Source organism: Acomys russatus, chromosome 13 (assembly GCF_903995435.1).
Source record: "Acomys russatus chromosome 13, mAcoRus1.1, whole genome shotgun sequence".
NCBI lineage: Eukaryota > Metazoa > Chordata > Mammalia > Rodentia > Muridae > Acomys > Acomys russatus.
The window spans coordinates 19,371,780-19,399,110 of record NC_067149.1 but is presented as its reverse complement, the minus strand read 5'-3'; the positions used below and the strand labels follow the sequence as shown (position 1 = coordinate 19,399,110).

At 53.4% G+C, this 27,331-nt stretch overlaps 1 protein-coding gene across 1 annotated transcript in view; it reads right to left on the bottom strand.

Annotated features, from left to right (window-relative positions):
- Fbln2 (fibulin 2) overlaps positions 1-6,627 on the bottom strand; it is a 37,119-nt gene extending 30,492 nt beyond the window's left edge. The window contains exon 1 of the mRNA XM_051154909.1: positions 5,338-6,627. Within this exon, the coding sequence (XP_051010866.1) occupies positions 5,338-6,610 (1,273 nt within the window). The 5' untranslated portion in view covers positions 6,611-6,627. The remainder of the gene's footprint in view (positions 1-5,337) is intronic.
- Between the last annotated feature and the right edge of the window lie 20,704 nt (positions 6,628-27,331).

Sequence of the window (27,331 nt, the reverse complement as noted above, 5' to 3'; positions counted from 1 at the left end):
ATTAACTTGAATGAAGACTGATGCATGCAGAAGGGCAGCACCATCCCTAGGCAGGTGGGTCTGGACGTCCTGAATTCAATTCCCAGCAACCACAAGGTGGCTCACAACCTTCTTCTGGTCTGCAGGTGTACATGCAGGCAGAGCACTGTATACATGATAATAAATAAATAAATAAATAAATAAATAAATAAATAAATATTTTTTTAAAAAACAATTAAAGAACCCACCAAGAGCCCAGTGTTGGTTTCAAACCCTCACTGTGGGGACAACCATAAACTGTAATCAGTGCCTATGGAGAGGATAGAGCCTAGGAAACCCAGATGAGCTACCTGTGGGTCTGTCACAGGTTCTAGACCCCACTGTCCCTACAAGGAGACAGGGTCTACCTGTCATCACCTCTGCTATGACCTCCAGGAAAGCCCCTGACCTGGGATGACAGTTTCCGGCTCCATAGATGTGGGATATCCTCATGGCGTCTCCCAGAGCTGTCACTCCATGCTTCAAACAGGGACCCAGAGTAACAGGCCCAAATCTAACTGCTAGCCATTGGTGGCGACACCAGAGAGGAGATGGAGAGTCAGCAACAACTGGTCTGTTCAGTGGGAAAAGCAGCCTCTCCTTGCCTGCCCAGGAGCCAGCCTATGGTATGTGGGCCCAGCATGGCCATACCTGCTTACCAGTCAACAACACCAAAATATTGTCGTCATCATCATCCCATTTCCAGTATCTGCAGTCCTTAATGATCAGAAGCGTGCTCTGCCAAGAAACTGACAGGTGGACCAATGAGGGCCAGGATGGCAGGTCAGCAAAACAGGGGCAGGATACCAGGATCATACCACTCAGTCATCCCTCAGGATCCTAACGGCACTGGATCCAGGAGACCCCAGCCGAGCCCCCAAATAGCAGGAGCTCCAGTCCTGTACCTGAGCCAGCTTGGCCTCCGCACAGCCACCGTATGCTCTAAATCATCTCTAGACTACAGTCACACATCACTGTGCTGTGTGAACAGCTGTGACGCTGTTGTTTCGATCATAAAGACCAAAATGCATGGTCTATACAGCTCCAACTCTTTTCTCAAATGTTTTGTATCCAAAGCTGGTGGAAGCACAAAGCATGAGGTCCTCCATGTCTCCGAAACTCTGACAAGGAATCTCATCACACTCACTGCAGCTGGTAAGCTGCAGTCAGGGCCTTGCCAATGACAGCAGAGACCGCAGAAACTGGGGAAACCCCGGCCTGCTTCCAGCACCATCACCACCCCCACCAGCCCTGGCACTTCCTATGTGTAGGCCTAATGAGCTGGCTGTAGGGAGGACCAGGATCAGACAAGGCCCAAGTTCCTTCAAGGAACAATTTATACATCGCTGTTCATCCTGCGACACAAGGTTTAAAACCCCTATGGGCTAAGACAAGTCCAAACCTTTTCAGTAAGTGGCGCGTTAAGCATTAGGCAGCGCTCTGCACATGCCAGGCAGGGCTCCACCGCTAAGCTACAGCTCTTTTATTGTTGGCTTTTCCTTTTCAGACAGGGTCTCAATACATTGCTATGGCTGGCCCTGATATTGCAGGCCCATTGCCCCAGTAATGCCCAAGTAAAGGACTATAGCTCTGCACCATGGGGCCTGGCTCTGGGCCCTAGATCTGTGTCCTAGGAAAGGCATGGTAACCTGGTTTTGGTATCCTGGTACCCTGGCCCTGGCCCTGCCCCTGGCCCTGGCCCTGCCCCACAGGGTCTCCTCTTACCAAAATTTCATTCCAACTGGCTGCAGGGACCCTTATAAACACCTCCCTGAGTCTGGAACCTCTTGTCTCACAGCCCTCCAGTGGCCACGAAGCTAACACAGGCCACTCCCTCCTCTAGTAAGCCTCCTCACCCCTAAGAGAAGTCAGACCCCACCACCACCACCCCCAGAGAGGCACAGAGCCCTGCCACCTCATCCCAGCTTCCCCTCCCTGAGGCCTTCACACCTGTGGCCACTGAGGCTCTGACAGCAACACAGGTCACCCAGAGCTCCCCTAGGGCAGAGACATGGATTTTGCTCAGCACTTTGTGTTCAGTACCTGCCTTAGAGAAGGTGATCTGGTCTCAGAAGCAGATCACAGGACAGAGAAATGCAGTCTTCCAGACGACCCTGATTCTGTCATTTCCTGTCACTGTGTCCATAGGCCAGAAGGTCCAGCTCTCTGGAACCCTCTGGGCTTTCGTGGGGTGAAAGGGCTTACTAATCACTGAGTGCCCAGAAGATGGTGCCTGAGACAGAGAAGATGACACCTGAACTTGAGCACCAATGTATAGACACCTGCCCTGAGGAGTGAGGCCCCACGAAAGGGGCTCCTTCCTGCCTGCCTTTCTGTTAGCCTCTTCAAGGTCAGGGTCACCTCCTGCTGTTTCTGTGGCTCCCTCTGCTACATCAGCACACCAGAGACAGCCCCATCCCAAAGTCCCCTGAGTGACAGCAAAAACAGACGTCAAAGCCCTTCCTTCTCCATGGCCCGGGGAGGTAGGCATGTGGCTTCCATTTAGTCCACATCTGGACACGCTCAGGGGAAGGGACAGCCCAGCTGAGGCAGTGGGGATCCTTGGTACAATTCTGACTCCCAGGCAGGACCCACCCCACCCCACCCCCGCCCCAATTAGGCCTGGACTAAGGATGAAAACCACCTTCCCCAGGCCCCAGCGCTGCCATGGCAACAGGGCTGGGGTCATTTCCGGTCTGCCTCTCAGTGAGCCCAGAGGATTGAGTAGGGCAAAGCCGTTTATCCAATGTCGTCCCCCACCCCCACCCCCGATCTATGTTCCCCAAACCCTCCCTCCAATAACAGCCTGAAGACCCCACTTTCCTCAGATGCATGGCAGGCCATCGAGAGCCCCACCCATAAGGCCTGCTGTCAACCATCCTCTCCAGCTGCATGCCCTGCTGGCTGTGCCTTTATCTGCTTAATGCACTCCACTCTGTTAGATCCCTGAGGGAACAGCCTGCCTTTTCTCTAGCACAGCTCCTGGCATAGACAGGGCCCCACAAATGCCGGCTGAAGAAGAGAGAGCTGTGACTGAAGAGCAGACGGGAGTAAAATCAGTACCATCTCATAATCTTCAGTGCACTCAGCTTATGCCAGCCACAGCCACAGAGAAGCTCACTGCAGCCTCAGAACAGCCCTGACGCAGGGCTTCTATGCTGTGTGCAGTTGGAGAAACTGAGGCATAAAGGACCATTTGCCCATGGTCATGGAGTCAGCATGAGAAGCAGTAGTAATGGTGAGCTTAACCAAAGACTGAGCGGAGGCCAATGGCTGAGACCCCCTCCCTAGCTGAGGCTTCAGTGCCAGCCTGGTCCTGCTGACTATGGTCTTCTGGGCCTTTGCCCAAGCTTGGACCCTGCTAGGGTGGCCCCGCAGTAGATGAGGGTACTCCAGGCCAAGCCCCCACCAGCCTTCATCGATGCCATAACCCCAAACAGCTGAGAGAGACCGGCACATAGATCCACCAGGTGAGCAAAGCTGGTCCCAGATCCCACAGAGCCACTGGCAACAAGAAGCCGTGGCTGAGGAAAGCCACGGCTGTTTCTATTCTGGAAACCCAGAGACCGCTGGCCAAGGGCACTGAGCTCTGCCACACACGTGCACTCCATTAGGCCTTCCCTGCCCCCCCCCCCCCGCAATTCCAGGCTCGGCACTGGGTGGAGAACAACTGGGGCCCCAGTCCCAGTCAGTCCCAGGCCTCCCGTATAGCCACACCTCCCTGGCAGGCTGGGGGCAGGGAGTCACAGGAAGGAAAGCAGGCTGGAAGCAGAGATACTAGTGGTATGAGGGCCACAGGAGCCTCACATCTCCCAGTGGCACCCTTGCTGCCCACATACAAGTTCCAAACACACCCTGTGACCAGCAAGTACCATGGGAGTCCTCACAGATGGGCAGACACCCAGCAGATGAACAGGCCACTCACAGATGGAAGCAACAGGATAGGAACGTAGTCACAATGTGACTATCTCAGAGTCTCTCACATCCACCCTGCCTGAGAGTCTCCCCAGACCCTCCCTTTTATCCCTCAAATCCTGGGCCCAGAGCCACACCGGCCCACTCCTGCCTTCCCAGGGCTATTAGGACCTGCTCACAAATAACCCCTAACAAGGGTGTGTAGAGGGAACAGTATGGGACTGAACAAGGAAGAGGCTCTGGCTGTGCAGAGAAAGTACACGATTTCCCAGGTACCATCACAGAGAAAAGGGGGAGAAATAGAGCTGATGGGTTGGAAGGGAAAGTAGACTCAACTGTTCAGGGAAGGCTTCTGGAGAAGGTGCTGACTGAGCTGGGAACCATGTTAGCCAAAGCTGAGAACAGCAGAGAGAGGGGATGCTGGAGAAGACAATGAGTCAACTGGGGTGAAGAAGAATAAGGAAGAGAGGAGGTAGACAAGGGTCTCCCACCGGTTCCATCCATCATCCAACATTTATATAGCGCCGACTGTATGCATGTGACACTGGAGCCCTTGGGCTCAGCACCACATCTGGCTAGTGTGATGCTAAATATCAGAAAACAGTAAGCAAGGGCCCAAGTAATTCTGGCTATAATTTCTGCTCTGGATGAGAGAGATCAAAGCTACAAGTAGGAAGGAGGGGGAGCAGAGAAGGCACCCCGGGTAGGTGACCTGGCACAGCACAAAGGACCAAGTCATCCAGACACCTGCAAGAACATCTCAAGCAGAAGACAGATGGAACCACAGGCACCATAGGCAAGTGCAAAGGTCCCTGGGATGGAGGTTGCCTGGCCAAGACCCTAGTGGGCTTAAGCTGGGAATGTGAGGGGTCAGAAAAGGAGGTGAGAAGGCCACTGGGCAGCTGAGAAGGACATGGGGTCACCACAGGGACCTTAGCGTCTACTTTGTATAAGGTGTGAGCTGCTGTAGTAGCAGCGCTGAGGAAGGAGGGCTGACCAGACTCCTGCTGGAAGAAACAGCAGAGCTAGAGGCACAATAGAACATGTTGTGTCACCAGCCCACAGCCGGAGGACACTTATGGGCAGCTGACCAGGTCTGCAGAGCCCTGTAATTCCTGCTAAGACACCCTTGGACTCCAGTAGGCAGGAGCGAGCTCTATTCTCATGAAGAAAACCTTCTGTGCCCTTAACCAGAGCCCACCAGGGACCCTGTACCTCCAAGAACAAGAACCTCTCTGTACCCCTCTGTCTCAGGCCTATGAAAGGGCAGCTGCTGAGACCTCCCCTGGCCCAGGCCACTCTGGCCTACAAGAGAGCAGCCATGGGAAGCTCTGAGGAGACCATAGGCAGTGACAGTTCCTTCTAAGCTGAGTGGCCCTGCAGGGACACAGGAAAGGACCTTACCATCAGGGTCACCTCTGGGGACAGAATGTACTGAATTGGGGTCTGTGTCCTCTTCTGGTCTAGATCGAGGTTGCAACTGCGGACGCTGAGGTATTTCTTCAGGCAGCTCCGGAGAGGGTGAGACCTGGGCTCTGTCAGGCGGCAGTGTAGATAGGGTAGGGTGACTGCTGGACTGCACTGGATCCTCAGGAGGACTGTCTGTGGCCAAAGATGGACTGAGAGCAGCCAGGCCTGACCTAGGCAGGAGTGCATCACCCCCCTGCACAGCACCGCGAGGAGTGGCCTGCACATCAGGAATAAAGTTTTCCTCGGGTCCTGCCTTGGCTTCAGCCTCCTTCTCCTGGACAGGGAGGCCAGGCCTGGCTGAGGATGGTGTGGGAAAGCTTTCCAGACTGCCAGGACCACCTGCTGCTGGTAGCTCAGTGACCCCTATCTCTTCCACTTCCTCCTCTTCCTCATCAATGTCCTCTATCACTCTCCTGGCTTTCGCCTGCATAGGTGCTGGGGGACCCAGGGCAGCAGCTGCCGTGGGTCTGGGGAGGGCAGCAGCCCAAGGCGTTGCTCGGATGGAGGATGGTGGCAGATTCCCACCTCCTAGAGCAGCTGGTGGGCCCTCTGTAGGCGCCTGGACCTCACTCACCATGGCCACAGTGGCTTCTGTCTCAGCCACCTCCTGGTCATAGCTGTAGGGGTCTTCATACTGCCTCTCAGACTCCCCCTCCTCAGCAGCTGAGAAGTTCCCATGGCAACCAGGAAGCTGGTAGCAAATGAGCTCACCACCAGCATCAGGACAGTGACAGGCCCGGCAGGGGGAGAGGTGGAAGGTGTGGCCAGCGGCATACTTACGGCCACTGTGGACACAGCCCACCTGGCCGCATTGTGGGCAGCTGTCAGCCACCACCACTGCCTCAATGCAGTTGGGCGGCAGCTCGGGGCACGGCATAAACTGGCAGCTGATCTTGCCACCACCCGGAGGGCAGGAGCACTCGGTGCTGCCAAAGTCCACGAAGTAGGACTGGCCAGCTGGCACACGGCCATCCACGAATCCTTCCTGTACGCAGTCGTAGTACTGGTAGCCTTCGCAGGCACAGCCCTGCTGCACACAGGTGGCACAGCAGGCCCCTGGCTCCAGAGCCTCCTCGATGCAGTTCTCCAGCAGCGGACACTCGGCACCTGTGCAGTCCTGCCATGGGACTGCCATGCCTGGGCTCAGAGTCAAGGCCATGACCAGGGCCAGGGACAGCCACACTCCTGCAGACTCCTGGAGCAGCATCACGTCTCAAGAGGCCCCTAGAAGGATAGAAAGGAAGCCTGTCACACCAAAGATACACACAGAGAGGTGATGTGCACGCCGTGCCCCAGCATCCCCTAGCACACAGCCATCTCCACCTCTAGGCAATGCATCCCTCAGGTCTGCTCTCTCTCACACACATACAGAGAGCCACATGCAGAGAAGATACAGGGACACGGAGCATGTGTCACTCGGGTGCCACAGATGCTGAAGCGATGTGGCTCCACGTCAGTGTGCTCAGGGTGACTTGAGCCCTCTGAGTCATCTGGCCCACAATCTCACATACACACTTGGATAAAGGTAAGCGAGTACGCCTGAGTGCACGCTCACTCTATCGCTGTGACTCCACCCTGCCCAGTCACCCAGACACACCCCTGGGTCATCCTGCACACACACTCCCATACCCAAGTCTGCACACAGACACCAGAACAATTTTCCTCCCCCAAACACTTGGGAGTGTTCCCAGTCATGGCTGCTAGTCAGGGGTTGTAGTGAGGGCTGCTGTGCAGGAACAGACCCCCTCCGGCATGGCACGGCCATTTAACCGTGTGTATATTGCACCCCCAGACCTCAGACTCCAGAACTCAAGATTGTCTATCCCATAGACCCTGGGCATTTGTTTTTGGTTTATTGGGTTTTTGTTTGTTTGTTTGTTTGTTTTGTTTTTGTGAGGCAAGGTTTCTCTGTGTAGCCTTGGCTGTCCTGGACTCACTTTGTAGACCAGGCTGGCCTTGAACTCACAGTGATCCGCCTGCCTCTGCCTCCCGAGTGCTGGGATTAAAGGCGTGCACCACCACCACGCCTGGCAACCCTGGGAATTTGAAGTCAACCTGCAACTCTCCTGCCACCTCCTTGCAGCATCTCACTGTCTCTGTCCTGTCCATCCCCAAGACCAGCTCTCACTGCTCCGCTGCCCCAAGCCATATCTCCCACCTGTCCTGCCTTACACCGAGCTTATCCAACTTCCATCATGCCTCCTGTCTTTCCCTGGGGCACTAGGGTGATCTAGGAACCACTTCTATACATAGGGCCTGTCTGGCTTCCATTACCAGCAAGAGGAGGCCAGAGGCGCCCCCACCCGCCACCCCTGTGCTCAGCACTGGCAGGATTCCCCCACCAATCACAAAGCTGCCAGGACCTTCCACACTCCCACTCCCTGCTCTCCTCAAAGTCTCCCACAGCCACTCAAATGCCATCTTTCCACCAATCCTCACTCCTACAGAAGTTATAGGTCCCCAAAGGCACAGTGATTCAGCATTAAGCCAGCGTCTGGACGGCAGAATCCCTGAAGTGGGGCGGGGGTGGCTCCCACACTAATCAGTTCTTTGTAATGGCGTCTGATGTCTGCACACGTGTGGGTTTGCCTGTGAGAGTACTCACACGTGCGTGCGTGCGTGCATGCGTGCGTGCGTGCATGCGTGCGTGTGTGTGTGTGTGTGTTCCTGGTGGGGGCACATGTGTATATGTATGAGTGTGCCTGTCGCACAGGTGTGCAATGACAAAGGACAACCTCAGATTTCATCCTCAGAAACGATGTCCACTTCCTTTGATACAGGGTCCCTCCATGGCTCCTCCCATCTGCCTCTCCAGAGCAGCGATTTCAGGGCCATGGGACCAAGCTCAGAATTTTTACACGGCTTTAGGGATTGAGGCTAGGTCCTGGTCCCTGCCTTACTGAATGGACAAGCCCACCCTGTTTTCTATATTTTAGAAAATACATACAAAGCATATAGTACCTGAGCCTCAATATTTTTCTTTCTAGGAGAGGATATTTTATTATTTATTTAGAGACAGGTAGTCACAGCTGTCCTTGAACACAAGAGAATCCTCTTTTCTCGGCCTCCCAAGTACTGGGGTAGTAATGGGTCTGTGCTACCACACCCAACCCTCACTTCAAACATTAAGAAGATGGGAATTTCCTGAAGGTCAGGGGTGAGAGAAAGGAGCAGAGAGAGCGCTGAGCTCTCCAGAGAATGGACATGCTTGGGCTGCCTAGCTACCCTCCAAACAGTGTGGCCTATCAACACGGCCCGAACCCTGAAAGTAGCAATGGGATAATGGCAGGCTGGTCACCACCAGCTACGGCCACCAGCTGCCCAGGAATTTGTGCTAGGGATGTCCAGGGACTGTGGTTTGTCAGCCAATAAGATGGGCCACCTGGCTGACCTCCCAGAGCTGATGGCCATGGGGGTGGATGGTATGTGCCCACCTGTGCCAGGCACTCGTGGCCCTTTAAAACAGTGTATGTGTGTGAAATTGGGAAGGGTTCAGTGAGAAGTCTGCTATCTATCTTGAGAGGCCAGGGAAGGCTTCTGACAGGAGGTGTCATCTCACTGAGGCTGGATAGCTTGCTGGTGGCAAAGTGCTTCAGGCTTGGGACAGCAAGTGCACAGGCTTGAAGCAGGAGCAGCCAGAGGCAGGTGAGGAACTTGGATGAGAGCAGGAAGGGCTGTGGGGTGGGTGGCAACAGGTGACCAAGGAAAAGAGTGGCAAACGCAGGAGAGGCTCCTGCTGAGTGAGGGAGGGACATGTGGTATGCCAGCAGCCCAGGGGCATGACAACGACCATGTGGATGCCCTGTGTGGAGGACAGCACAAAGACAGACAGAGTTTATAGACAGACAGGAGCTGGTCAGGCAGCGAAAGGAACAAGTGTTCCGGAAGCCTGGAGAGGAAGCAACAGATGGAAAGCCACGGGTACCCTGGGGGATGTGAAGTCTTATTTTGGTAGGCAGGGTTTGGGAAGCTTGGAAGCATCCATAAAGATGACACTGAAAAGAGGAAGTCTGTGCGCATACCAGGTACAGCATCTGAGGGATCTTTGGATCCCTGAGGGCTTACCCTAACTGACTAAGTCCTCATCCCTCAAAAAGGTTACAGAGCAGGGAATGGAAGGGAGACCCAAGCAGCCTCCAGCCTCCACAAGCCTCCAGTAGACTCCACAGGCCTCCAGGGCTCTTCACAAGCCTTTCCCAGTTCTCTCTTTACATGCATGGATGAAGTGCCCCAGAGTAAGGTCTCAAGCACACATAACCAGGGTCTCGCAGAGTTCCCCCTGTGAGCCCCACCCTCCAGAGGTGAGGTGCAGATGGGACGTAAGCTAGAACAGCATGTGAGGATAGCTCCATCCAGTGTGTCCTGAAGCCACCACGCTACAAGGCACCACACGCAGCTGACACACACTCCACAGCCAGCGAGTACTGGGCTGGGCTGTGGGTTTGTGGAGCCACTGTGCAAGTTATTGTCTCGCTGCCCATGCCAGCTGTGCAGCTCTGGGCCATGGAGGCTGGACTTTGCTGTGACCCCCTCTTGGCTCTCCAGGTTCCTGCTCAGTCAAAGGGAGGTACAGAAAGACTGGGATGTCCACTCCTCGCTGTGTCCCTCCTGCCCTCTGGGATATTGTGGCAATTCTCCTTTCCCCATGGCCACAACTCCTGTTCCCCAACTCTCCCTCCTACTGTCATAGCCATTGTTGGCTGCCCCTTGTCCTCCAGATCCATTTTGTCCCACCAGCAGCCCGAGAGCCACAACCCTTGATAGATCTCACAGCATAAAAAACAGGGACCTAGTGTACCTTCAAAATGGAGCACTAAGTGGGGAGGGGAGGGAAGAGAGCAGGACGGTCACTGAGGCAGCCCAACATGCGCAAAGCAAAAGCGTTCCTGAGACAGAAGGGTGCACGCTGAGGAAGCTGGGGGCTGGGCCAGCCTTGCTTGCTTTCCAAGCATGAGAACCTGAGTTTGACACCCCTAAGTCCCATCTAAGAATCTGGGTGCAGCTACACATGCCTGTAATCCTAGCACTGAGGGCACCCCACTGAATCACTGAGCTCCAGGTTCGCTGAGAGACTGTGGCTCAAAGCGTAACATGGAGAGAGAAAGAGGAAGACACCCATTGCTGAGCTCTGGCCTCCATACAAAAGCACACTTACAAATGTGCACACACACATATATCACATGCACACACAGTTTTTCTGTTTGTTTTTATAAAATGCACACTTTGACTTTACCATGGACAGGGCCTTATGGGTAAGGGCCCCGCTCAGCAAAGTTCTATCTCCGAGGGCACCCAATGGAGACACCCTCTCCTCATCCTTCTCCCACAGGCCCCTGGGGGGTGAGCAGGATGCCCAAGAGGAACAGGTCTCTGTCATGCCAGTCACAGATGCTCAGAACATTGCTTCGACTTCTGCTGGTCTCTGTGACTGGGCACAGCCTCTCCTTGTGTCCTCACTGTTCCCTGACCCTCTACAAGCCACAGTCCTCCAGTGAACAGATTGACAAGTTAACCTCTGCACTGTTGCATGACTCTGAGCTGGCAAGGGCATTGGAAGGTCACGAGTGGCCCCAGGAAGACATAGTATCCTGCCATTGTAAAAGTGGGGTCTGCTCCAACAAAAGCAATGACCTCCCCCTACAGCAGTCCCCAGAAATACCCCGCCCCAATCTCTTGGAAAGCACCCCTGGGTCCTTGGGGGATGCCTGAGACCTCTATCACCTCCTAATACCATATGTTGTGACTTTAGATGAAAGCATCCTCACCAGCAAGCCACCTTCCTCCACTACTGCAAACCTCACTCCTTCCCCTTCAACAGGCGTTTCATGCCTCTCTTCGGCATATCTATTACCACTGTCAGCATTCTGTGCTTTGGGGCCACGGTTAAGTGGCATGGAACCACTTAAGAACAAGCTCCATAGCAATGCTATAACCTAGTAAGTGACTATCAAGAGGGTAGGGAACACAGAATGGATCCACTGGAAGGGCACTAGATGTCATCGCTTGCCCCAGAATTCATGTCAAACCTGTTATGTTTGTTCCTGAGAGTTTCTGCTTGGTGTTTTGGCTATGGAAGATGAAACTGTCAACAAACAAAGGAGCACTTCTGCGTGTGACTCGAGTTACACAGTGAGACGAGTCCTTCACTTCTCCAGTCCTGACAACTTCGGAATCTGACAAGAAGAAGCCTGCTGGAACTAGGAAATAGAAACCCAGAGCACGCAGTCATGCTGGGATTCCAGAGCAGCAATGAATACTAGTTTACAGTTAAGTACAGCTCTGTGGTATGAAAGACATAGTCACTGGCTGTGTGTCTGAAACCCTGTTCTAACTGGCAGCCTGCACTAGATAGGCAGCTCTGGGTGAAAACCTCAGCCCAGTGCTGAATGCCTTAAAACTTCTCAAGCACTTGGAGGGAATCTCCTTTTAGTGACAGGCAGCTACAGAAAACCCTGGGCTTGGAAACAGCTGGGCTGATGGCAGGAAAATAAACACACCAGCCCTTCTCTCTGGCTAGCTAGAACACGAGCAATCAGTTGAACCTAGCCTGCGTGCCACCCTAAAGAATGCTAGACCCATCCCCACATCCAACCAGAGGATGGCACAAGCCCGCGGCCAGCTTGTCTGTACACAGTTCCACCCATGGGACTTGGTGTTATGGTACCAAACTGTCCATACCGTCTTGAGCTGCCCTGGCCTAACCTCACCTCACTAGCTCTGTGATTCTGCAAAGATGTAGGCTTATCCTTTGTCTGAGATACGTTCTGGCCATGTCACCCTGAATAGCCTAAAGCTTACTATGTAGACCAGGATGGCCTTAAACTTCAGGCTAATTCTTCCTCTACATTGAGTGCTTTACCCTCTCCTCAGTGGCCACTGTGTCCATCCACTGGTCACCCTTAGTGTGTCAGTCTCTTCATATCCAACAACAGCCTACAGTTCCACAAGACCCTCAACGGTGAGAAATGTGTCCCATGTTCCCACTGGCCTCAAACCTCAAGTCTGCGATATGGAGGTGTGTATGTGCCTCACCAGGCCAGAGCTCCAGAGGGCGGGGTGGGAAGGAGAGAACAGATGGATTAGGGTCTCAGCCTCAGTGCAGCCCCAGGCTACCAACAATCACTGCAGGGTAAGGGCCCCGGAGCTCCACCCTCAGCCTACCAAAGTCAGAAAAGAGCTACCTTAGAGCATGCCAAGATGAGGAGACACCTGCCAGCCAAGAGCAAGCAGCTGGAGAGGTATAGGTGTGAGATGTTAACAGATAACCCTTGACAACTGTGGTCTCCAGGTGAGAGGGAACTGGAGTCATGCAGAGCCATGTCTAGTGCACACATGGATACAGAGAGAGACAAAGGCAAACACATGACTCACACAGAATACTTACAAATACACACACAGAGACAGAGGCACATACAGAGAGACAGACACACACACACACAGAGGCACATACACAGAGACAAGCACACACAGACACACACACACAGTGACAAGCACACACACAGAGTTAAATACACACACATACACACACACACACACACACACACAGAGACAGACAGACAGACAGACAGACAGACAGACAGATGCAAAATCACTGACAATGGCTTGGTTCTAAAATTGTCCAGAACCTACTTTTAATGCACAGATTATCCTGGGTTCATGCAAGGCCCAGAAAGCCAAGACTGTGTCTATAAAACTAATCCCACATGGCCACGCTCACCCCTGCATGCCACCTGCTGGCAGAGAGGCAATTAAAGACAGCCCACTATTCAGGCAAGCCACCAGCCTCAGCAAGGGCAGTCTGACACAGCCATCATGTAGATGCCCCTTGAGGACATGATGTCCAGTGATGAGATGATCAAAATGGACACTCACTAAACTATGAACACTTACAAAACTATATAGAGCAACTGGACTCAGACAGAATGCAGAATGGTGGGTGCCAGGACACGGGAGGGAGCCGGGATTGAATGATCAGAGAGTTTTGTTCAGGATTAAAGGGTCTAGAGGCGAAAGTGGTGACAGCTGCACATCACTGTAGCTGCTCCTCACACTCAAAAATGATAACAATTGTGTGCATGTTTAAAAAAAAAAATCCTCACAAAATTCTCCAAAGTCAAAAGCCAAAAAGGGAGTGATCGAGTCACAGTGAGGAGACAGGGAAGACCAACAGGAAGCAAGCACTAACCCCTGAAGCCTGCCCTTAGTAGTAAGCTTCCTGGCAGCCAGAGCCAAAAGGGAAATTAGACGTGACCCGGCGCTCCTCATCTGATAAGAGGAAGTCATTAGCTCCCTGGGAAAATAAGCTTTTCTTGGCACGAGCCACTAGTCAGGAGTTGAGCACTGGTCAGGTTTATACCCACTTGACTTCCTCAGAACAGACACAATGGCACAGGCTGCGAGGGTCCGGACATGCTCGTCTCTTCTAACTATAATTCTCTAATGAGGACCGGCAATCAGGAAGTGATGAAGGACACGTACCCAGACCTGAATGGTGATGGGGTGGGGTGGGGAGGGGGGCCATGACCTTCAGTTCAGCAAGCACCTCCCCACCCCACCCCTGTCAGCCCTGAGATCTAGCAAAAATAAAATAAAATAAAATGTGCAGTCATCCAAAGGTCTGGGAAACGGCGATGGTCAGAGGAAACACATATGCAAAGGCCCCAAGGCGTGGGTCAGTGTGGCACACTGTTAGTGCCATGCAAGAGAGACAGCAGGGAACGGGAAGTAGGTAGCCAAAAAGCAGGTGCTCAGGGGACGAGGGAGAGAAGCAGTGGGAGGCGAGATCCACAGGTCTAGTGTGTGGGAAGCTCGGCAGAGCACTGGGCACACGCTGTTCTGCACAAGGGCACTGGGTAACAGCAGGCTAGGAATTCAGAGAAGCTGCACACATCCTTTTCCAAGGTCTTAGGGCAATCCCAGTCCTAGAAAGCAGGAAATCTAGAAAAACCCAGACTGCCAAGAGGGCATGTCCAAACTCCAGCCTGCAGGCCACATGGTTCCAGCAGATCTGTGGCTATAACCCACACAACTGTAGGTGACAATGACAAAAGGCTGGATACCCCTATTTATAGAACGAAGCAGGAGGCTGAACTGGGAGCCATGTCTCCCTGTTGCCAAGTCTGGAAGAAGGGTCCACAGAGCCACAGTGCCTTCCAGGGACAGCCACAAATTCTTGAATCGTGAAGGTGGTGCCACCCAGGGGTCCGCCCTCCTGCTCTGCACTGACGTTGAAGCACATTTTCTACATGTGCTTTTCCTCTGCAAGGTGTTGTACAAAAGAAAGAGAGCCAAGTCATTCAGAGAAAGGCAACAGAGGAAAAGAATGGGCAGTCGGGAAGGGACGTGAAGCCTCATGACTGCCAAATGGCTTCCGGTCTGGCCTCTACCTGAAGCTACACTTCCTTCATTTCTGGGACCCAAAGTCAGAACACAGCATGGTGTTATTGGTCACAGACAAGCCTGGCTGTTCATGGGAAGAAATAGCAGGGGCTCATGGAAGGGTCTGGAGACCTCTGTGGACACAGAACTTGAGCAACAGGCAGGCCAAGAAGTGTTAAGGCTGAAGACATCGAGTGAAAGGGAATGGGGCACCCACCCACCCCCAATACCCTGAGAAGAGAAGGAGGGGAATGCTGGGTCCAAATCAGTGCCCCAGGGCCAGGCATGATGGCGCGTGCCTGTAGTCCAAGCTAGCTGAGGCAGGAGGAATGCTGGAGCCCAGGCATTTGGGGCCAACCTGAGCTACGTAACAATAAACTAAGCCTTACAACAAAACAAAAAACGGGGTGAGCTCATGTGGGATTTAGGGTGCCAGGCAGCTCCTCACTCACTCTGTAGCCCCCTGTGCTTTCCTTCAAGGGGTGAGCTCATGAGAATGTCGGAAAAACAAACTCTCAATGGAATAGCCAGGCTTTACCCTCCCTTCCCACTCCTCCCTAAGAAAAAAAAAAAAGAATAGAATCCTGCCAAGTGTCGGGTGAGGGCTGACCCTTGGATCCATGGGTATGAACTGCTAGTCTCATAACCAGGACAAGCAGGTGAAAAATTACACAGCTTAACGCCCAGCACTCTTAATTAACCTTCGAGAAAAGAAAATGTTGCTTTTGGCTCTGGGGTGCTCCATCTTTGCCTTCCCCTGTTACCAGCCTACAAAGCGAAGCAGTCTCAGGGTGGGGCAGTGACAAGAGCCTGCCTGGGCCAAGGCTGATCTCAGCATTCATACCTGGGGCTCCATCCAGCTTATGACTATGCACCCTTGACCTCTCTGTAGTTATCTCAAGGTCCTGCCTGCCCTGGGTGTCTCCACTGATCCTCCTCAGAGGGCTCTGTGGGACACAAAGGATGGGTGTGACTATCCAGCACACCCCCTCTTTCTAAGAACAGCCTCCTGTTTACCTACTGGGGCCCACTTGGCACTTGAAGCTAACTGAAAAGCCAAACCTTGCCATGAGCTAACCCAAGCTAGCTAACTCCAATCAGGCTGTCACTGGCCCCCAAGTCTTAACAGACGTACAGGCATATTCTGTGGAGACAAAGATTTCTCCCAACTGAAATGAAAAACTCTAAGGATCGCTATTCAAGCCCTTAATCCTTATGCCAAGCCACTCATATCTCCCAAACCGTCTCCCACTGGAGTCCTCCAAAGAACCAATTCCTACCAAACTAGAAGATTCTTCTGGTTCCCAAACCCTCCTCTTATCATTACCTCAACCTGAGATACCTCTTTTATGAAGTTGCCATCCCCTCATCCCATCCCATGCTTAAGACCAAGCCCAAATGGTTATGAAGTGGCTAGAGGTGGGAGGGATTAGTAGGTAGGTAGTGAGTAGGTGGATGCATGGATGAGTGACTGGGTGGAGGGATGGATGGATGACTGGATGAATACAGGTAGATGGGATGGATGGATGGATGGGAAAATGGGTGAGTACCTGGGGAGGTGAGTAGACGAATGAATAGATAAGTGGATATATGGGTGGTAGGTGGTTGAATGGTCGGGTGGGTATATGGATATATGTAAGGGTTACTGGGTGAGTGGATAAGCAGATAAGTGAAAGAGTGGACAGGTAGAAAGGTGAGTGTGTGGGTGGAAAGATAGTTTGGTGGGGAGATGAGTGAATCAGTGGATGGGTGAGTGGCTAGTTAGGTGAGTGCATCAGAAGGTCGATATATGGGTGAAAAGGTAGATGGATACATAAATTTATCAAAAATTAGTAAGTAAGTGGATGCTAGTGAGCAAATCATGAGGAGCTGGGCAGGTGGGTTGGTGGTGAGAACATATACAAGGTAGATTCGAGTCCATAAGTTTGTGGGTGGCAGTTGGGTAGATGAGGACATAGATGACAGAGGGCGGGTGGTAGCTGGGTGGGTGAGGAGATGGAGGACGGAGGTGGGTGGTGGCTGAGTACATCAGTATGGGATGAATTGAGTCACTGGCCAGGGGACAGTGGCTGTATGGATGTGAGGAAAGAGCCAGGCCTGCCTATGGATGTCACAGAGCAAGGGAAGTTCTGAGTCAAAGTTCTTTATTTCCCCCAGCACAGCCCCAGACCAAGGCCTGAGGCGCTACCACAGGCCAGCACCTCAGACAGCTCCCTGCCCTGGGGACCAGCAGGAGTGCTCAGGCCATCGAGAGGACTGGCCCTGGAGAGGTCCCCTGCTGCTGTGTGTCCACAGGCAGAGGCTGTGGCTGTGGCTCAGTGCCCTTGCCTGCTGCAGGAGAACACCACTGTCCTCACAGGAGAGACTGAAAACGCAGTGGAAAGCCTTTTGACAGAGGCCAGCGTGAGACAGCACAGACAGGGCCCCTCAAAATTTCCATCCTATTAAAAGATTGTTTTAAAAAATTGCTCCAGGCCTTGAAAATGGAATGTGCCTCCCCCCTCCTCCCATTATAAAACCAGGAAAATCCTAAAATCTAAAGCAGACTCAGACACTACAAGAGAAGACCTCCTCTCTGCCCACTCCCCGCTAAAGGCATCAGATGCCAGAAGCCACACAAAGCTGGAAGTCAGCATGGCTCGCCATACTCCCAGGCAAGAGCTGAAAGGAGCACAACACGAACACCCCTAGATCCTGAAAGAAAAAAAAAAGACCAATAAAATCCAACGCTGTGGAATCCAAGCCTCTGAGAAGGGCCAGCCTATCTCTTCCTAAAGGATGGGCTGGCTGTTAGAGGATGGGGTTAGAAACAGCATGGTAGCCAATGACATGGGCCCATAGTCTCTCATAGGCCACAGGAGGCTGCAGGGCCAGAGGCCTCCGCCACTTACACATGGCAGGTCCAGCAAGAGCCCACTGTGTAATGAGCTACTCAGACATTTGCCAGGGAGAAAGAGTCCCCTCAGGGCCTGGGTTAGGCTCTAACCTGCCCACACTCCCTCTGTGCTTTGTCTTTCCTTCTTTCCCAGGGCCTTTGTGGGGGAAACTTAAAGATTACTTCTTTTTCCGGGTCATGAATATAGCCACACATGCGATGGGCTCCCCTCACCTGGCCACTTCCCACCCTTTCAGAGTAAGAGCCAGCCCTCCAGCCCTGGCTACACAGCTACTCCTCTCTCCCCATCACCACACACACACACACACACACACACACACACACACACCTCCGCCCATACAGCCTTCTGAGTTGTTCAGTGACTGGCTGGCTTTCTGCACCCATCTTCCTCAGCTGCCAACACAGCTGGACGGAGAAGCCAGCCAAAGGAGAGGGCAGCTGGCCTCTGCGACTCCCAAGGGTCCTTGCCAAGCAACAGTGTATTGGCACAGACATGGAATTTGGGTATTTTCTCAAGACTGCCAGAGACGCAGGTGGTATGAAAAATCCAGCAAGATCTGGCCCCAGCCATGGTACGACCATCAGGCCAAGGGTCTGAGAAACCCTACCCGCACCTCCCACCCTGCCAAGACAGTCAGACACCACGCTGAAGCAGACACAAGGGGTCAGGACCAAGCTGGGTGCTCCTGAACGTAGGGCTCAAAAATCAAACCCCTGAGTGCTCAAAGCAGGTGACCCAGGACCCCAGCAACACTCTCCCCTGAAGAAAAACCCATCCCCTACAACCTCCCTGCAACCCCTGTGAGGATTGGGGGTAATATGGAGGCTGAAAGAGCCCAGTGACTCACTACAGAGGGCCAGGAACACCACCTGAGGAGAGGGGTACTGCCTAAGGAGCCCAGAAACACACAGGGGTGTTTTGTGTTGTGTTGTGTGTGTGTGACTCTGCAGGGGTAGGGGGAAGGCGGGTGGGGGTGAGGGAGGAGAGAGAAGAAGACAGAGAGGGGAGGAGGAGGGGGAGGGAAGGAGGGAGGAAGAGAGAGAGAGAGAGAGAGAGAGAGAGAGAGAGAGAGAGAGAGAGAGAGAGAGAGAGAGAGAGGACCTGTATTGTGTGTAGAAGTGCTGGGTATAAGAGTACACCGGCTGAGCATGGGTGTTTCCATAAACCTATATGTGGGCCTGTGTGTGTCTGTGGATGTGTGTGTCTGTGTATAACGAAAGAGTGGGGGCATATCTCAGTGGTTAAGTGCACTTGCTCCTCTTCCAGACAACCCAAGTTTCCAACGTCCACAGCAGGCAACTCCTAACCACCTGTAACCCTAGATCTGATGCCTCTGACCTCTGACCTCTGACCTCCAAGGGCAACTGTACTTACATGTATGCACACAGGGACACACATAATTAAAAATAATAAAAGTAAATTGTAAAAAGAGGGAGTGTTTGTCTATGGGTACATGTGACTATGGGTGTGTGTTCCTGTGTTTTCTTGTGTGTGTGGGGTGTGTGGGCTACTGTGTATTGGCATGTTGTGTCTACAAGACATTTTATGTCTCAAGACCACCTTTCCTTGATGTCCTGATCCTTGGATCTCAGGAGGACCTTTGGCTACCTACCTTTCCACATGTTCCACGCTGTTCTCCGTCTCTCCCTCTCTCTCTGTCTCTCTCTCTTTCTCTCTCTCTCTCCCTCCCTCCCTCCTTCCCTTCCTCCATCTTTCCTTCCTTCCTTCCCTCCCATTTCTGGCTCATCTCACTGACCTTAGAATCAGTTCTCAGAATATAGATCAAACCCAAGGGAAATAGCAGGGAGGGTGCTCAGCGGTCCCAAGGGAGCAATGTTTTTCCAATGTACTTCAAGGCTGAGAAAACCCTAAAACCAGAACTTTCTATATTCACTCCCTTGGATAAAAGGGCTGGGCATTCAGGCTGGAGGCAACAGGTAGGGGACAATGAGGCCAAAGATCAGCTTGATAATGACACCTCAGCAACCAGAGGAGTGAAAGATGACAAGTGCTGCCCACCTACCCAGCATGCGCTGGGGATGAGGCATGTAGGTTATGACCATCCTTCCATCTCCATCAGCCCCAGGGAGGGGGGGCCTGTCACTCAATCCCTCTCCAGATGAAGACTCTGACGCTGGGAGAGATGCCCTGTGGCTAAGGCCAAAGGCAAGTGGCCAGCCTTTCCCACCCATTCCACACACTGCCTGGCCCTCCTCACACTCCAGAGCCTCTTTCCGCCTCGTGCCCAAAGGTGAGCAGAGCAAGAGTATTGTTGCCCTCATCTTAGAGATGAGCCCGCTGAGGCCCAATGGGATGAGAGACCTGGGGGAACTAGGTCGGCCTCAAGCAATGTCCTCCTGTGGGTGCAGCACATGGTGTCAGGGCCCCGGTCCCCACCTCCTGAGAATCCCACCATCCCCTTGGCCTCTGCCCAGTACTGGTAGGTGGCACCATTTCCTCACTGGCTGGAAGACGTGGGTGGGGACCCTGGCCAAGGACAATACAGTCAGGCTCCCACCCTGAGGAAGGAAGCAGCCTTCCCCTAGACCTGCACTTTCTCTGCAACAATCAGCCCGCATGTGGAGGCATTTCTGTACGGCTTCCAGGTTACAGTAGCTTGAAGACAATGGCTGTAAATCACATACAGCCTGAGCCTCAAGGGGCCCTGGGGGGAGGGGGAGCATGCCAAAGGCAGGCCAGTAGCACCCACCACTGAGGACACGGAGGTGGACAGAGCTGGCTCCGGCCCATTCTTCCTCCTTAGTGCGGCAGCCTTAGTCTACTTGCCTCTGTCATCTCAGAGTTCTGGCCTTGTCCCTCCCATGTTCAGGGTATTCTGAGATGCCTGTCACTGGCCCTTTGTCCAAAATTTGAGGTTCCACCTTCCCAGGGTTTTATCTACCTCCTTTTTGGAATTAATATACTCCATTTAAAAAGTCAGGCTTTCTCGGGGCCCCAATCTCTCTCATTCTCCCTTCCCATCAAAATGGTGGTCCCACCCCATCCAGGAATCTCTCCAGCTCCCTGAGGCTCAGCTGGCTGTGGCAGCTCTGCAGCCTCTTAACTCCCCGCTTTCTCCTCCAGACTGACTGTGCACCCACACCGTGTGTGCTGCAGCCCACAGCCCTCCAGTCTGCCGCAAGGAGACCCCTGTCTTCCTCCCCTCTGTGCATCTGCTTTGGCAAAGAAGCTTGGGGAGCTAACTCATCGAACCCCAACTCTAGTGAGCACCTTCTTGCACATCCCCACGAAATGCCTACTAGACCCTCAACCATCCCTTAGTGTGGCCACAGCTTACCAGTTTTCGCTGCTTCCATTGAGGCCCCCGTCCTACAGTCTCCATTCACCCCTTCAGTATGCAGAGTCTCGCCTCCCCCACCCCCACCCCATCCCCCGCCACCAGGCTCCAGCCGTTGGAAAAGTATAGAGTACAGAAGAGGCCTGGAGAGATGGCTCAGCCATTAAAGGCTAGGCTCACATCCAAATCTAAGAGTATAGAGAGGAGCTTTCAGGCCTCAGAAAGGAAGCTTGACCATGTAGGCTCAAGTGAGACAAGGATTCTGATCTGTCATCAGGGGGCCCCTGGGTCTTGTACCAGCCTTTTCTTTCCCTCACTCTACTTCTGAGCCAGCAGGAATCCCAGTGTCCCCGCCTTCACTGGAGCCCAGGGTCTCATCACTTCTCCTTTCCAACATGACCACCCTGGTCCCAGCTCCAACTTCCAACTGTAGTAGGAGATAAGCTGGCGGGAGGCGGGAGATGACCTCCACGTCACCTCCAGCCCTCTCTCCTGATTGCAGCCATGGGGATCTTGCATTTCCACCAGACCTCTCACTGACCCATCTGAATGTCCTAGCGGTGCGGCATCTCCAGTGGCCAGCCGCGCCCACCCCCCATGACTGTCCAACTCTATAACCATCAGTCATGGGGTAGGGACAGGTCTCATCCTGTAGCCGATGCTGGTCACTTGTTCCTTGTAGTTTTCTGTCTGAATGTCTCTCCTGGCAGCAGTACTCAGGGTGGGATCCCTAACGGTGAGCCCACCCTCAGTCCCTGTCCTGGGCATGCTCATCGACCCTTCTGCTCACGGAGACATGTGTACCATCTGTGTCACGTCTGTGTCTCCCACCAGATCAAGTGGTGGGAGGTGTGGAAGAAGTGTCCCAGGTCACACTGTTATCCTCAGCACTCAGAATTATTCCTCACACAGTGGGTGCCCTGGAACACCTGCTGCATGAAGGCATGTCTTCTCTGACAAAACCGAGAAGGACTGCAATGCCCACTTCCTAGTAAGACACCCAAGGCTCAGATGCTGAGTGAGCCGCGAGCCTGAAGAAATACAATTGGGCAGAGAGCTGCGAGTGAACCTCGTAGGAGGCCAAGTGGGATTTTTTTTTTCTGCACCAGCTTCTCACCATGCAAGAGTGGGGTCTGAGCCAGCCCCCTAGGCTGGGCTTTGTGCCTAGGACAAGTGAGGACACAGGCTTCCAGTCAAATGCCAAGTGCCCATTCCAGACAGCCTTCAGGGATTAAGCAGGAGCGCACACCCCAGGAAAGGAGGCAAGAGGAAAGGGGGGCTGGGGGGGGAGAGAGATCAGGAAGGGGGAGAGGGGAGGGATTTCCTTTTTGCTCACTGGCTGGACTTTGCCAAGTGTGACTTTGGCACCATACAATGTAATCACCGTGGAAACTTTCACAGGTTGTGCCAGAGAGAAGTCAGTCTGTTCAACGAGGTCCTGAACACAAGCATGTGAGCAGCAACTCTCACTTGTCACCCAACACTCACAAGTGAACACCCGCTCAATGGCTTTCAGTTTTGTGTAATGTTTTGGAGGTTTACCATCTGTGTCACTTGGGGTGGCTCCCGGGGCCTTATGTACGCTAACCACAGCCTCTGCTGCTACTGGTAACACCCCCGGCCTCTCCTGTATGTCCTCAGCCTACAACACTGACAAGGCCCAAAACCCCAAATATAGCAAGGCACACAGTGGAAAGACTCACCTCTCTTGCACTGTCCCCTCCCAGGTAAGCACAGGTCACACCTTTCCTCTCAGGATACTGGCTGCAGCATATGCAGACCCATGTGAGCGTGTATTCTGACCTTACGCACAGCAGCATGGCAACACAGTGGCTCCCCATTTTCATGCCCCAGCAGACCTTCTAGATCTCTCCACGCACCTACTCTGTAATTTTCACAGCTGCATAGTATGCTATAAAAAAAAAAAAAAAAAAAAAAAAAAAAACTGTGCTGGCCTCTATTTGGCCACGGCATGTCACAGGAAGCTTAGCGTTCCTTGTCAGGCCCAGCATGTATTTTCACAAGATGAGGCCTGCCCTACTAACCCCAGGCCTGGCTCAATGGCCACATGGAGCCACTCTGCAGAGGCATGAAGCCTCTGGAACCTGGATACATCCAGAGCACCTTTACAGGGACCTGCATCTTGGGACCTCCTGGATCAACACTTCCAGGAACTTCTGAGGCATGCATGTTAGTACACTCCTTTAATTGGAAGAGTAGAAAGGCAGAGGCAGGCAGATCTCTGGGCCTTTGCGGCCAACTTACAGATAGTGAGCTGATGCCAGCCAGAGCTACATAGCAAGATCCTGTCTCAAAAAACAAAATAAAACAAACACAAAACTTCAAACTCCCTGCTGCACACCCCATACCTTCTTCGTCCCAACCATCCCCTTCCCACAAAAGCTCCACCTCCTCCCTTTTCCTCCCTCACAGACATCAAAGGGAATCTCACCCTAGGCCCCTTGCACTAGCTGTTACCGTTGCTACCATATCTCTGTTTAGAAACCCTTCCTCAAAGAGCCCCTTACGCCGACCCCTAAGCCAGAGTAAGAGTAAGGTCTAGGCCATCCCTCTACATAGCTCGCAAGCGCTCTCTCTCTCTCTCTCTCTCTCTCTCTCACACACACACACACACACACACACACACACACACAGTCTCTCTCTCTCTCTCTCTCTCTCTCTCTCTCTCTCTCTCTCTCTCCCTCTCTCCCTCCCTCTCTCTCTCTCTCTCTCTCCCCCCCCCTCTCTCTCTCCCCTCCCCACCCCTCCCATATATGCCTGGCTGTCTCTCTCTTTCTACAATATGTTCTCGTCTGAATCCCCACCCCCACTCCTCCAGTTAAAAAACCAGCTGCATGGCAGCAGGCAGAGCATCTGCTTCAGCCACCCTCAGCTCCCATGAGCTCTGCATCTGTACCTGGCCAGGACAAAATGCTAGACAGCCACTCCCATCCCTGCCTCCTCACTGCAAGCTCACAAGCACTGGAAAATGCAAGAAATCTCTACCATACGAGAAAGAAGACCAAAGCCCAGGGATCTGAGGTGGCAGGGGGAGAGGAGGGGGGAGAAGGGGTGGTGCTGAAGGGGGGGCAGTACAGAGCCCCGGCTCTAGACCACCTCCCTAGCAGGAAATCTCCAAATTCAGTGAGAGGCCAGTGAGTGACTGCTCACTCTGGAGCCATGGACATGCAACCACATATCACAGGGGCCTTAGCATACCTACAATCAGCCACATGCAGAGGAAGAGCATGGAAGGCCACAGAAATCTCAGCTTAGAATAACACAGTGGCCACCACACCCTAACCTGTCCATCCAGCAGCTGCCTGCAGGCACATGAGCTTGACTTGCATGGTATCCTGAGTCCCTCTCTGTGTGGCATCACATTTGCCAAGGCCAACCAGGGGAATAAGGAAAAAAAACTGCTCACAGCCTAGCTTCTAAATGTAAGGAACAAGGCCAGCAGATGCCCAAGAGGGTGCACCTCAGTGGTGCCACAGATTTACCCAGACTTTGTGATCTCCACTTGATGGCCACAGGAGTCACAGTGAAGTAGGCTGTCACTCTCATCAGACATCAAAGGGCCAGACTCCTGAGCCCTGAGTTCTGCTCCACCATTACCCCAAGGAGAAGTTTCCTTGCCTTAAGCATGCCGGGAGCACTTATTGAGCGCCTATTGTGAGTCACTTATGGATGATACTCGGGAAACTTCCAAGTCACTGACATCAAGGTCTCCTTCTCTCAGGAGTCAATCCTAGACGGGCAGGAAGCTTTGTTCCAAAGGATGAAAACTCTCTCCTGCTTGCTGAATTCTTTCTGAGCCTCCCTTCTCCGTGTGTCAGTCAGGAGAACCTATGTGACTTCACAGAGTAACTCTCAGGATCCAAGAAGAAAAAATGCTATGTGAGGCCAACTTTAGTTCCACCAGGATCTCTGATCTTCTTCCTGTGGGGACACCCAGCCATCACCTCTGTGGACCAGCACAAAAGATCTACTCAATCACAAGGATCCCTCGGAGACCTGAGTCCTGAACACACCTACCTATATAGTGTTCAAGGCCCTGAATGGTAGGACGCTTACTTAAGGCATGGCAGAGCTAGCCTGGCCTTACGCTTGAGGCAGCAATGCATTCAAGGGGCTACAGCCAGAACAGGTCTCCAAAAGCCAGGCAGGAGCCCAGAAGGAGGGTCTGGTGGGGACTAAGACCGAAGGTGTACATGGCCCATCCCTAAGGGAGGTAGGCAAGCAGGACTAATCGAAGCATGCCACAAAAGCACATGAATCCGGAGCCCTCGGAGCTTGTGTTTTTCAAGAAAAGACGGAAATCCGGACTTTTCTGTGAAAGCTGCCAGTTAGTAAATGCTGGCACCTAATTAAATTTTTAAAAACAATAAAAGCATATTGAGAGCCAAGCAAAACATGCAGAGCCAGTCACAGGCGGGGCTGGCGGGCCTGTGCCTCACGTCAAATGCTTTCTGCATACTAGATGGAAGGGTGGGTGGGAAGTCAAAGGGCTACCAGCCCTTGGCAACACTCCCATTCCTGCCTTTCCTCTTGGGGGTCTTGCACCCTCCCACACACACTTGGCACCTCCGGGAGGTGAGGCACAGAGCTCCTGTCAGTCATCCCATCACAAATATGCACCAGCTTCACTCAGTGCCAAGCCCAGGGAACCAGCCCTCGGCTGCCACCCGAGTTCCCCAGGCTCTCCTGGAGAGGCCCGTCTCAGCACCCTCTGAGCAACACACACCCACACCACAAATTTCTTTTTGTCTCGCTGGCCTGTCACAGGACACCTGCTGGCTCCAACTACCTTCTGACTGACCCAAGTGCCCATCACTACAAAGCAGATGGGCAAAAAAAAAAAAAAAAAAAAAAAAAGTCTCAGGACAGCAGAGAAAGAAGGGACGGACTCTTGCCTAGAAGACTGGAGTGACGGAGTGGAGAAACAAGAGGTGGTGAGGAGCCAAGCCCACCCCTGAAGACTGAACCCCTCCTGGGCCCCCCAGGCCACAGCAAGAATGAGCCAAGACTAACATTAGCAGCCGCCTCCTTCTCCCTAAGCTGAGGCTCCCACTCACCAGGAGAACCACAGGTGCTAGGGACCATGATGCTGACTGTGCACCTGAGTGTGGAGGCTGTGTCAGACACAGGCCTGTGTAGGAGATGTGTGTGAGGCAGCAGATGGAGATAAGCACAGCACACTAAGCAGTGTTGGGCCAAACTTTCTATGCGTGTGGAACACACCCGTGTTTAACACGGACACATTTGCATGTCTGAGGGATGCCTGAATGATAGGCTGGTGTGTGTGTGGAAGCACACGCGAGTGCAGAGGCATGTGGGAGAGGTGAGTGCACACAGCCCCTGCGTGAGAGATTTTGGACTGGGGGTTGGGGTGGCCTGTGCCTCTGCAAGCTTGTAGTAACTTCTGCCAGCATGAGTGCGTGTGTGGCAGTGTGTGATTGCCGGTGGGGTTGTACCAGACCAAGAGGCCCTGTCTTCCCTGCTCTGGGGGGAAGTGGTGACCCTGGGAGACCCTGAGGGACAAGGCTAGAGGGTTGGAGGATGGGGGAACTCAGCCAAAGATTAAGAGAAGATGACCGACCTGGAGGGAGAGCGGCTTAAAAACGCAGGGGGAGGAGGGGCGTATTCACCCGGTGTACTGCGCTGCGCTGCTCCGCCGTCCGTCGTCCGGTCCCTGCACGGTCCCTGCACTCGCAGTCGGTGAAAACAGAGCCCGGGTTGCGCGCCGCCGGTGCGGGCGAAGAAGAGCGGGACAAGCCAGCCCTTGAGGCCCCGCCCCATAGGTCCCGCCTCAGGGCGGGGCCTCGGCTTTTGCCAAGACATCTTAGCCCAGCCCAAGGCTCCAGCGCGCATAGGGAGCCTAAGAGCCTGGGCTCTCCTATCCCAGCCTCTGAGCCCCCTTTCTGCGCCCCCTCTCCACGCTTTGGCTACACTTGGAATCTCAGATCTCTCAGTACCGCACCACCCTTCAGCTTCTCCTCCTGGCCACAGCACCGTAGAGTATGCTGGACTTGCCAGAGGTGCCCAGGGACGGGCCTGCAAAAACTAAGTGTGGACTCACCCCCACCTCAGTTCTCCTCAGTCTGTGCTTCAGCCAGTGCCCTTGACCCCATGTGCGTAGGGAGATGTGGAGAACCCTGTCATCCACAGCACAGTGCCCAACAGGCGGTCAACGCTCTGTAAGATATAAACTCAAACCATATCATTACTGAGTCCTTGGCTCCCTGCCCCCAAAAGGAGGCAGAGATCCTAGTGTTTGGTTATGACTGTCCACTCTCAGCTAACGCAGGGCCTGTGTATGACAGAAAGCAGTAAGTGAGCCTCCCTGTTGGGA